The sequence below is a fragment of the Lissotriton vulgaris genome, chromosome 1_1, assembly GCF_964263255.1.
Source record: "Lissotriton vulgaris chromosome 1_1, aLisVul1.2, whole genome shotgun sequence".
Lineage (NCBI taxonomy): Eukaryota > Metazoa > Chordata > Amphibia > Caudata > Salamandridae > Lissotriton > Lissotriton vulgaris.
In genome coordinates this window covers 510,536,451-510,549,388 of record NC_141685.1, presented here as the reverse complement: position 1 = coordinate 510,549,388, position 12,938 = coordinate 510,536,451, and the positions used below count along the sequence as shown (strand labels likewise).

The window sequence follows — 12,938 nt, the reverse complement described above, 5'->3', positions numbered from 1 at the left end:
AAATAAAGTCAAATTAGCTGTCTTGCTAAAGCTCTCAATTTCAATTCTACGTTCTTTTACTCCAGGATGCTAAATCGGACAGTTCCAAAGCTTCAGAACTACTCACTCTCAAAATCAATCCTTTTCAGGTGCTTTTTTTCTTCAGTGGAACTCCTTATGGCAAGCTAAGAAATAAACCTATACTGATGTCTGTTCGCGAACAACTAAAAGCACATCATTACATCTCACATGTTAAGATGCTTTGCCATTAAATTCCTGCTTCTGCAAACCACTCCTCTGACTGCTTCAATGGTTTTAGTTATTGCTCCATGCTCTCCCAGTCTGTTTTTTCACTAACTTTCTGATTCTCCCTCCCCTTCTTCTTTCTTTCATTGCCCTCACACATTCCTTCCCTCGCCCTCCTTCTCTCTCACATTGATCCTCCTATCTCTCATAGGTTGGATCTCTGCTATGAAGATCCTCCTTCTGATCTTTGCCTATTCTTTATTATCCCTTTTTTCCTCATTTGACCTTTTACTATATCGCCTTCTTTCTCTTTGACTGCCTCACTGCTCCTGGCCCTTTCTTTTTGCGCTTCTTGCATATTCTCTACTGAACTCTTTTTAATTCTTTCTCTTTTTCATCTTTCTCTCTTCTTCCTATCCTTCCTCTCCACAAATCTTCCTCCCCCTACACCTTCTTTCTCTCTCAGCACTTTCTCGTCTTCCGCCTCCTATTCTTGTTTCTCCCTTCTGTCCTTGCTCTTGCTATGTGTCTCTCTTTAACCCCCTCTCCATCTCATTCCTCGCATCCCATCCTCCCCTATCATGTACCCAACCTTCCTTCCCTCACTTTTCCTCTGTTTAACCTTTCTCCCATTATTTCTGCTCCGCCAATCCGACTCCTCTTTGTCCTCTATGCTGGTCTCTTGTTCTACCCACTTTCCCTTCCTCTCTTCTTCCTTTACTTACTCTCCCTTCCTAAACCTGCCTCCCTGCCCCACACCGTCACTTCCGTACGCTCTCGCTTTATTCCACCATCACCCTCTCCAACCACACCCCTCTTCCCTCTTATCTTCAATTTGCTCTTCTTGTCCTTTGTCTTCGGATCGTATTTCCCTACTTCCTCCTAGCTTTCCTCCTCCCTCTTATTTACAACCCTCTTCTGTTCTACTTTCCTCTCCTCCATCACCTCTCATTTGCCCCTGCCTCTACTACCCATTTAATCCCTCTTTTCTTCGCTTACCTTCCCCACCCTTCTCCCTCCCTTTCACAATCTCTCGCTTGCCCTGCACTCAATCTCTTGTCTTCCTTTTCCCCTCCTCTAGTTATTCGAATTATTGTTACTAGTTATGTTTAGTTGATCGTCTCATGCATCTTTTAGTACGCTATCTGTTGAACATTTCTCTTATAGGTTATCTTTAAGACCTTGAGTCAGTGCTGTTCTATGTAGAGCACTCTCATACGTCTTGATGTCCAGCGCTATGTAAGACTGTCAAATAAATAAATGTTATATATTAATGTTCTTAAAATTATGTTTCTATTTGCTCTTTGGTAGTGTCATTTTATTACTGGAGTCAATTCATATTTACATTACACAAAGAAAAACTTAAATTGTATTTAACATTTTGCATCTGTTTGTAAAGTCTGCAAATCTTCTATTTTTAAACTGACTCCTAATCATTAACATAATAATATTAAACCAATAAACGGTTCTATAAGGAATTTTCCTGTTTGAGTGCGGTGCCTACAAATGCACTATAAAGCCATCAGCTAAAAAATACAAGCATTTGCAATGCAATAGGTCTCGCATTAGGAAAGTGTGAGCTATTGGTATTGTAAATGACAAATATTTTTAGTATGTGTTGGCTTTGAAAATATATAAATTAATAGCATTGTTATTCACAAAGCCAATAGCTTACACTTTCCTAATGCGAGTCCTATTGGCTATGGCAATGCTTGTTGGTAGCAAGCAAGGACAGTGCTGGTGTGGTGCTGTGTGATGATGTGGTTGGGCTAAGTGATGTGGTGGTGTCCCAGAGTGATGTGGTGGTGTCCCAAAGTGATGCGGTGGTGTCCCAGAGTGATGTGGTGGTATCCCAGAGTGATGCGGTGGTGTCCCCGAGTGATGTGGTGGTGTCCACGAGTGATGTGGTGGTGTTCCCGAGTGATGTGGTGGTGCCCACAAGTGATGTGGTGGTGTCCCCGAGAGATGTGGTGGTGTCCCTGAGTGATGTGGTGGTGTCCCTGAGTGATGTGGGGGTGCCCCTGAGTGATGTGGTGGTGCCCCTGAGTGATGTGGTGGTGCCCCCGAGTGATGTGGTGGTGCCCCCGAGTGATGTGGTGGTGCCCCTGAGTGATGTGGTGGTGTCCCGGAGTGATGTGGTGGTGTCCCCGAGTGATGTGGTGGTGCCCCCGAGTGATGTGGTGGTGCCCCCGAGAGATGTGGTGGTGTCCCTGAGTGATGTGGTGGTGTCCCCGAGTGATGTGGTGGTGCCCCCGAGTGATGTGGTGGTGCCCCTGAGTGATGTGGTGGTGTCCCTGAGTAATATGGTGGTGCCCCCGAGTGATGTGGTGGTGTCCCTGAGTGATGTGGTGGTGTCCCCGAGTGATGTGGTGGTGTCCCCAAGTGATGTGGTGGTGTCCCCAAGTGATTTGGTGGTGTCCCGAGTGATGTGGTGGTGTCCCTGAGAGATGTGGTGGTGTTCCCGAGTGATGTGGTGGTGTCCCCGAGTGATGTGGTGGTGCCCCCGAGTGATGTGGTGGTGTCCCCGAGTGATGTGGTGGTGTCCCCGAGTGATGTGGTGGTGTCTCCGAGTGATGTGGTGGTGTCCCCGAGTGATGTGGTGGTGTCCCTGAGTGATGTGGTGGTGTTCCTGAGTGATGTGGTGTGTGAGGGTGAGGGTGTGTGGGGAGTTTGAGGGGGTGAGGGTGAGTGAGGGTTGTGAGGGTGAGGGGTGTGAGGGTGTGAGGTTGAGTGAGGGTGTGTGAGGGTGGGTGAGGGTGTGAGGGTGAGTGAGGTTGTGGGGGGTGAGGGTGAGTGAGGGTGAGAGGGTTGTGAGGGGGATGAGGGGGTGAGGGTGAGTGAGGGTGGGTGAGGGTGTGTGAGGGTGAGGAGGTGTGAAGGTGAGGGTCCGAAGTAAATGGTGCCAGGGCAGACATCATAAGGCAGAGAGAAGAGACTGCGTGGTGACTGCGCTGGTCAGTTTCAGAATCAGGAGGGGCAGAGTCAGCACAGTCTGCGAGGGATCAACGTGTCTAGAGGCAAAGCATAGCAGATGTAGCATTGCAGCTAGCAAGTCGAGTGTTTTCAAGCTGCGTACCTGGAGAGATGGCAACACAGCAACAGCATTTGAGGAGCAAGGCTACTGTAAACAAGCACAGTAGGCTTTCACTTTCATCCAGAAACAAGCTCTCGGCATTGCTGTGGTGGGGGGGGCGGGAGCGCATTCCTTTGAAGTCTGATGCGGGGGAGCAGCAGCCTTTGAAGTCTGATGCCGAGGCACAGACAAATGGTGGTGCGCGATGTGCACGCAGGGGCGGGGGAGCGGCAGCCTTTGAAGTCTGATGCCGAGGCACGGACAAATGGTGGTGTGTTATGTGGCTGGCGATGGTGTGCACGCGCATAGGTCACATGAGCTGTATGCGATCCGCAGCCGTTTTGGTAGACTTTTCTTTTCCGCTTACTATAATCTCGCCGGAGCAATGAGCAAGGGCATTGGCTCAGGCGAGACTTAAAAAGGTGTACATTTTATGAGTGACACCTGCACATGTTGGAGAGTAACATGTTGGTTGTTAATTGTCAAGAGTAGAATAATCTATCCTTGAAGAACAGAATAATCTATCTTTGAAAAATCTAAAGTGCTGCAAAGTTGCTTCTGGGACCACTTTTGTGTTAATGCCTGAATGACATAATATTTTTATGGCACATGTCTAGCCTTTTTCACGCCATGGTTCGGCAATCTCAGATGCTTAATTTATTCCTGTGTTGCTGGGTAAATTCAGTCATTCTAATGTAGCTTTGAGTCATGAAAAGATCTAAATCAGAATATAATAATCATATTCGTTGTATTCTAACTTTTAATCAGTGATCAAATGGCATTTGTATCGTATGGTTGAAGATGTTCTACATAAATAAACACGAATTTCTTAAAATTATTTAGGAGTGCCTGAGATCGGGTTGCAATGTTCTTTCACCTGGTAAAATCCAGGACCCTGAGTTTTCCACTAGAAATGGGGAATGACGTGAGGATTGTTGTGCTTTCTCCCCCAAAATCCGCATGTCAGTATTCACTGGCTCTGTTTCCCCTATTACATTTCAGCAGGATTGAGAAGCTGAATGGAGGATTTCACGCCAGGCAATTACAAGATGTTGTTGACTCCACGCCACGTGTAATTGCAAACTCCATGCAAATAGGTGTTTCAAGGTGAAAGAGGTTTAACTAATATAATATAATGGGGGCGGAGGTCCACAATTCAAACCTTGAAATGGTGAATGCAACTTTACTTACAATTAAAGTTTGGCTTGATTTCATACTACTGCCACTGGGATATCTCACCTGTTATCTTCTAATGAAGTATAATAAGCCTTTAATAGAGATGTCTTGCAGTTTCTCAAAGCAGCCTAAAGAAGAAATTGGGTTCTAAATTATAGCTTAACTTTACAACGCATGTCAATATTTACGGCTTTACATAAATACAAGTGTACAGAAAGATGTGCTAGGTTGACTATTCAGATTTACAGCCAATCTGTTATTTTCTTGAGTACAACACTAATAATCAAAAACCTAAGTTTATTCGGAACAATTCAATGAATAGAGTATTCCCGTATAATGTTCTTAACTCTTGCTGTTCATTGTTACAAACTCGGTGAAAATGTAACAAATAAAGGTGAAGTGTGGTAGGTTAGCATGCACAAACAAATCTATTGGAATTCCAGGGTTCTTCATATCATTACTGGGACCGTTGAGGTTATCAGGAATACAAGAGTGAATTTTTGCTTCACGTTAGTATGCCTTTAAAATAAATAAACGATTTACGTCAATATGAATTAAGGAATATGTTATAATGGTTCATGGCTGTAAATACAGGTCTCCAGCACTGGTATCTTTCATAGATTTACATGCTTGAGCGATTCTCCACTAGTAGGCCAGGATTGTCCCGGTACAGCAATCTTTGGGTGGAGCCTGGCCTCGCTCAAGATGCCACGTCGTAGAGAGGCTCTGCCAAGCCAGACTAATGTTATCTTATTAAGGGCTACATTGAAGTTACCAATCTGGTGGAGAGGGTGCTTCTTCATACCAGCGCAACTCACTGAATATAAAACTGTAGCCACCTGATGATGCGCCCAACGTCCTGTGGGTAATTCCAAGCTATACCCCTGCAGCGCCACAGATGCGCTACAAGGACCAATGGCCACCAATCTTTACACTTACTTGCTACCCAAGGCTGCCACTGATCCTGCTGGTGCTGCTGAGGCTGCCGATTTCTGATGCAGTACTATTACTTTTTTTTTTTAAGATGTTTATATTAATTTCACAGTAATAGATGTCACATATACATTCCAATAGACATTATGGCAAATTACACAATACAGTAAGTCCAATAGGGAAGAAACAATAGTTACAGTCATGTCACATTCATGTGTCGCTCTCCATTGCGTTGCAATTCCATTTTCACTGTAGGGGAAACATACAAGTCACCCCTGTAGTCATTCCACTTGCCCCAATTCTTGTCCTATTTCTTAGAGTATCCTCTTGCTTTAAACACCTCTTTTTATGCTATCATACAGTTGTCATATTCTCTGATACACAGTCGGAGTGGTCTATCCGCTGCCCCCCACCTCCTCGTAATCTCCCGTTTAACTAAAGTGCTGGAGAACTGTATTTACAGCCAGGCCACGCATCTAAATTGGTAAAGGGATTACCCGACTCACGAGGACTCCCCAAGCTTGCTCCGGTCTCTTCCCCGGTCCACCACGGGCTTTCATCCCGATTGTGTGGAGGGAAGCTGCTTCCGGGTAGGCTGGAGGTCGACGCCTAGTCTCCTCCCCTCTCTGTAAATAAATCTATATAACTCTATGCAGACCAGAACGTGCAGCGGACGCGCGCAGCGGGCGTGCTGGCAGTGCCAAATGCAAGCCTGTCTGCTCCCTTCCGCGGCCGAGCGGGGCCAGGGGCCACAAACCCTACATCTTGTTCCTTAGCACCAAAGACCTGTAGCTCAAGGAAGCTCCTTGAACTAGGACGCATGGCTCCAAAACCCTGCAATCACTCCTGGAACCCAGCAGTCCCCCAGACCACCTGCACACTGTGTGGTTTTCAGTTCATAAGAGTACCTCCAAATAATATTACTAGTAACCAGTGCAAGATGTTCCTTCTAAACTGCAGGTCCCTTGTAAAACATTCTCTGGAAATCCACCTACTCATAGAAGATCTCAATCCAGACATCCTATATCTGAAACATGGCTTAACGACGAATCTGAACCAGACCTTGTCCAGGCCATCCCCCATGGCTACCAAATATCCCGCCTGGATCGCAAAACCGGGAAATGGGGGGGATTAGCCATTATCTTTAGGGACTGTTTCCAATGCCGCAGCTCCTTCAATCTTATACTGGACTGCGAAAGTCTATCATTTGCAATAGACTTTTCTCCTACCAACACGTTCTCGGGAATCCTCTTATACGTCCACCTGGAACCTTAGGAGATTTTGCCACCAACCTCCCCTCCATATCGGCCAGCTTAGCGACCACACCAGCAAATTTTACTCTTCTGGGAGATCTTAATATTCACTTCGACGATACTTCCAATCACACTGCTCTTCACTTGCTAGCAAGTCTATCGGCCTTACAACTGACCCAATTAGTATCCGAACCAACCCAGATAAAAGGCCATCTACTCAACCCCATTTTTAGCAACTGTACAGAGCTGGAAGTACGTACCCCCTCCCCTATTCCGTGGTCTGACCACCATTTGATCCCCTTCATCTGGACTGCTCTTAACCCACACTCTCAGCCACAAACTATTACACTTATGCATAGAAATTGGTCCAAACTCCCGCTGGACGACTGGCGGATAACTCTGGACAATACCAGACTATGCAACAATCCAGACCCTACCTCAGCAAACGAGGAATACAACAGCTGGATTTCCAAATCCTTAGATTTAGAACTTCCCCTGAATTGCGCGGAATCCAAGCATAGCTCAAAAACCGCTCCTTGGTACTCTCCCGGTCTATGGGAACTAAAATGTAAATGCAAACGTTTAGAAAGGAAGTGGAGACTGGACTTTTCTCCCGCCAGTAAAACTGACTACAGAGAAATGCTCAGAACCTATAAAAATGAGATTAAATCAGCACAATCGGCCTTCTTTGTAGAAAAAATCTACACAGCAGCCTCCAAAACCGAAAGAGATCTACCGCATTGTAAAACCCCTCCTAAAACGTCCAGAACAGCCCCCTGACCCCTCCAATACACAAGCCCGCTGCAATAATTTGGCCGAGTTCTTCCTTCACAAAATTCAAAATATCTATACTCTTTCCCCCTTATTCCCACTTCCACCCAATCAGTAATCATCCCCTTCACTGACACCCAACCCACCGGTTTCATGAAAACCTTTCCTCCTCTCCATCTCACCACACTAGACTCCATCCTACCACAGATAAAATCAGGCTCTCCCAATGACCCGGCCCCCCCACTTTCTTTGAGTCTGGTAAACAACAAGATTCTTCCAACGGTACTCAATCTACTCAATGCCTCCATAGCCACTAGTTCCGTTCCACCTCCCTGGAAGTGCGCCATGGTTAAGGCCCTTCTTAAAAAACCTAACCTTGATCAGAGAGATCCTAATAACTATCAGCCAATCTCTCTACTCCCCTGGCTGAGTAAGTTACTTGAAAAACACACCAACACCGCATTAGCAGACTTCATCGAGACCAACCACTTGCTCGACATCTCTCAAACTGGCTTCCGCCCCATGCATGGAACCGAAATCGCGCTACTTGCAGTGACGGAGGAGGCAAGGAAGATCTTGAACCAGGGGGGATCAGCCGCTATAATCCTCCTTGACCTAAGTGCCGCCTTCGACACTGTCAACCATAGCACGCTACTCCAACGGCTCTCGAACATTGGGATCTCTGGAAAGGCCATTTCCTGGCCTGAGGAGCCTCCACTGGCTTCCGGTGAAACAAAGAATCGAGTTCAAGACCCTCTGTATAACCCACCAAGCATACTGGAAAACCGGAGCTGCCATCAATCATTCCTTGATCACTGCATACAGCCCCGCCAGACATCTCAGATCATCATCCTCTCTCCTGGTGACGGTACCTAGGATCAAGGGAACCAGATGCGGAGGTCGGTCCTTCTCGTACAACGCATCAAGGTTCTGGCACTCCCTTCCCCACCACCTGCACACAGAGCCTAGTCTCCTATCCTTTCGCAAGCACCTAAAAACCCTGCTCTTCTCACACACTGAATAATCTTTAATACCGCCCCTCACAATGCACAAGTCTACAGCGCTAGGATGGCTCAAGGTAGCTACCGCGCTTTACAAACTTTCTTTTAATTTAATTTAATTTCATTTCACTAAAGTGTATCCCAATGTTGTCAATTGTTGTTCAATCTCAGTTAGGCCGGTTTGTTCCCACATGTTAAGAAGCCCCCAATCTTGGCGTAAGGGTGAATTCCTTTCCCAAGGTATTTTGAATATGACCCGTGGCCCCTTACCATACCTGTCGCACCTCTGGGCAGTCCCAGATCGTGTGATAAAAGGTCGCGTCCTGTTGGCAGCCACGAAGGCAGAGCGCACTTGTCCTTGAACCTATCTTCGCTAGTGTCAGTCCGGTCGGGTAAGATCTATGTAAGATCTTGAGTTGGATAATTCGATAGCGAAGGGTGATGGCGGCCTCTTGGGGGGACATTAGTGCTGCCAGCCAGTCGTTATCGTCAATGTGTCCAAGGTTTACTTGCCACGTCTCCAGAAGTTTATGTAACGTGTTGGGTAGACTGTTACTTAGTTTTTTGTAAGTAAGTGATATGGCTTTGGTGAGCAAGGGTCCGTCAAGTAGCCTATCTTCCATTGGGGACGAATCCGGTGAGTCTGTCATGTCAGGAAGAGCAGTGGTGAGGGTATTTCGGATTTGTAGATATCTAAATACTTCTCCTTCGGCCATGTCATATTTCTCTCTTAATTTTCCAAAGTTAAGGAGTGTGCCCTTCTTCACCAGGTCTCTTATTGTGGAAATCCCAATGAGATCCCACTTTTCAAACCTGGGTTGGTGACACAAAAGTCTCAGTCAGTGGGTGGACCACAGTGGTGTGGCTTTGGTGAGGACATTTAGCCAGCCAAGACGGGAGTTTGCCTGGTGCCATATTGCCACTGTGTGGGTTGTTGGGCCGACGTATTGCACTTTTCGAGCCTTTGAGTAGAGTGCTCCCAGGTATCCAGCGCTCCCCACTTGGTAATTGTCTAACAAGTATGCTGGGTCAATTGGGGGTGCAGTACCATTACTTAACCTCAATACAGGCAGTGCCCTTGTCAGTAGCACGTCAGCAGGAAAGGCATACCGGAAACTTCTCTTTTCGGAAGTGTTGCAGGGACTCCTCACCAGCACCATACATGACATTTAGACTTTGAATACTCACCATTGTCCTGAAACTCGATCATCATCGGCGTCCTTACACTTGACCGTGAATGAACTCAAGTCAGCCGTGCTCATAAAGCAGGCAGTGAAACACGTGACAGCAGACACAAATAAGTAAGTTAAAACCATCAACACAGAATTGGCTGCTTTCAAGAAAAAAGTGTATGGAATGGACCGCAGGGAGACGGATCAATGGTAGAAACTACTGTAGATCCTAGAATGGCAAATAAGTTGTGGGTTCTCCAACGGAAAATAATTACAATTCGAGACTACAGCAGGAAAGACAATATGTGTGGCTTAGGAGTGTGGAAAAAAGAGGTTGGATATAGCATGCAAAAAACTTTTGAAATAGTGGCCCCCGAATCTGCTCTGCAGGAGGGTTTTCATGCTGAGAAGCTTTTTCCTCCTTTGAAGATGGCTGCTTTCTCCGTATCTTTCTATCACTTGTCTCTGTGAAAAAGCAAGGTAGCTATTGGTGGGCATCACCCATTCCTGGGAGTCGCCAAATCTCAGCTAACCAAGAAGACTCAGGGTCCAACCCTTAAAAAGATGGACTGATGCTGCTGGAATCTCTATGAGTACATATAGTAATAGCAAGTGTTCAGTATTAAACATTTATAGGTTTGTGTTTTCAAATAGGTGTGATGAAATAGTTTATTGCTGTGTTTTTATTTTGATTAGAGGATACCATGTTATTTTAAATATGTCTTGATGATGATCCTGTTGTATAAATTGCGTTACGGGACTGACATGTAGTATGTTTTTTTTACAATATAAATAATACAACAGTAAGCGTACAAAAACCTTTTAGTATGCTAGTATTTATTATATCTTAGTTTATTAAATATTACTCACTTCTTGGTAACGTGCTCCTTTTTTCACTTTGCTTTAGATCCTCCATGTCGATGATAAACCATGGTTTAAAATTTCAAACACTTACATTTCAAATGTATTTTTTAGGGTTTCTGAGTAATGTAATGTACATTTATTTTTTATAGGGCACAATTACCCGAAGGTGTCTTAGCACTGGCAGATGAACATCAGAAAAAACAATTAAGACGAAAGCAGGACACTAAGTTTAACTAAGTGATTCAACAAAAAGCCAGGTTTTTAGCTACTTCCTAAACTGCAGCAGCTTGGATTAGGAAGCATAGAGTTAGAGGCAAATAATTCCACAGTCTACTAGCACAGAATGAGAAAATCCTGCCACCCCATCTTGCTTTGTTTTAATCTGGGACAATTTAGCAATCTGGTTGAGCTCAATCTCAGGTTTTGGCTGAGAGCATAACAAGAAAACACTTTCAGAAAGTATACTGGTCCGGTCCGATGAAGAGCCCTATGGACCAGACATAGTGCCTTAAAATCGAACCTCTTCCTAACTGGGAGCAAATGCAGACCCCACAATGATTGAGAGATGGGTGCAAACTTGGGAACTTTCAGAAGCATTCTAGCAGCTGCATTTTATAGGCATTGAAGTGGTTTCACCTGTTGCTTATGAGTACCCATGTACAAGGCATTACAATAGTCAATCTTTGAAATGACGAGTGCAACATCACTGTTTTTTGAAATTCCAGAGGGATGAACGGAAAGATTTTTTGGAATATCCTGAGCAGAAAAAAGCACGAAGAGGTGAATTGATTTATTTACTCTGAGAAGCATTGTTCGGTACCAAAAATGACTACCACATTTCTAGCTTTTTCGAGCAGGAGAAGGGAGAGGGCCAAGATCAGATGGCCACCATGACGAGTTCCAGAACGTGGAGTGATTCACGAAAAGCAAGCCCTCGGTTTTCTCTGAGTTTAGCTTCAAGCAGTTTCTTTGCATCCAGTTTGCAGTGTGAGACGTGCAACTTCAGAAATGTTTTACTTTTGTCTCCTCTTCGACATCAGTCGATATAGACAGCACAATTTGTGTGGCGTCAGCATATAAAAGCGAATCTTATCACAAATGGAATTTTTTTGAGCAAACCAATAATCTATATTTCATAAGCCATTGAGGGGCACACATGGGTCAATTGAGGAAACACTGTAAGTCAGACCAAAGTGGGAGCCTAGCACCTGAAACTAGAATTTGACTGCTATGTTGTCTGAAAAAGAACAGACTGTGAGAGCCTGATTTAAAGTCGGATATGTCAGAGATAATGTCCGCCTTACACAAGCGTCATAGGATATAATGCATTTGTGATACGGTCAGCGCTGTCCGTGTCAGAGTGTTTATTTAAAGTTTTTTTCAACTTTTAACCATGCTGTACAGCAGCTCCTCTACTTAACAACATGGATAAAGACATTGGCAAAGTTTGTTCGTATGTCACTTTAAGATTTTGAAAAACATCAGTCATACATAAGAGTTTACAGAATTTAATTACTAACTTTTTTTATTTATATGCCCATACTATACCGTACCTCGAAAAATGTTTTTAAAACCTCTTCTTAAAAAATTGAATTTCGTGCAAATAAGGCCCGCACTAATTTATCTTAAAATGTTGCACTGTGAAAGCACTTTATACGTAATCAATTTTTTTAAAGACAGCCCTGAGATTTAGGAAAAGTATGGAAGGATAATAAGTATCTTAATGAATTGTACTGCCGCTCTTGCATGAGCTGTGATAGGGTATATCGCAATTTACTGTTTTATATCTAACTGTTTTTAAATGATGAACTGTTTATATATGTGTTTCCTTTTTTCCATGTACTTTTATGACTGATTTTACCTTCAGTCGAATAAAGAAATTTTGAATTGAATTGAATTGAATTACTAACTTCTTTTTTATAAATGACACTGTTTAGTTTAACATTTCAGTAATTCAAAGAAGCTCAATTAAAAGAATGATTTAAAACATAAATACATAATTTCTGTTAAAATGATACACAAAAGACATTACCTTTAAAGAATCCACAAGTTCTAGAGTATGCTTTAAAGAAATTAAATTGCTTATTTTTGCATCCGCTGCTTTATCCTATTGAGAGAAAGAAACATGGTTTGTGTTTGAGTATGCATAAGAAGAATAAGTTACTTGCCTTCAGTAACGCTCTGTCTGATGGATACTCTATCTATAACTGCAGATTCCTCACATTGTGAACACCTTCAGATGCGAGACTGGATCTGGAGAACTTTTACTGCACTTCTTCCACTCACCAGCAAGTGGTATCAAGTGGCTCCATGTCTGCTTCATCCCGCCCCAGAAGAGACACCAGAGCCACATATAATCAGCAACCTTTCACACTGACATCAGTTTCTTTTGGACGCCATTGGACACAAAGCTTAACAACTGATCTGATATGTCAGTGTGCAGATTCCTAGGTAGGGACCTTTCTAGGTG

General features: G+C 44.2%; 1 protein-coding gene across 1 annotated transcript in view; it reads right to left on the bottom strand.

Moving 5' to 3' along the window:
- MSH4 (mutS homolog 4) overlaps positions 1-12,938 on the bottom strand; it is a 1,592,310-nt gene that overhangs the window by 919,260 nt on the left and 660,112 nt on the right. The window contains exons 10-11 of the mRNA XM_086925563.1: positions 12,501-12,575; positions 4,538-4,602 (exon numbers count right to left, since the gene is read on the bottom strand). Coding sequence (XP_086781689.1) covers positions 4,538-4,602; positions 12,501-12,575 — 140 coding nt within the window. The remainder of the gene's footprint in view (positions 1-4,537; positions 4,603-12,500; positions 12,576-12,938) is intronic.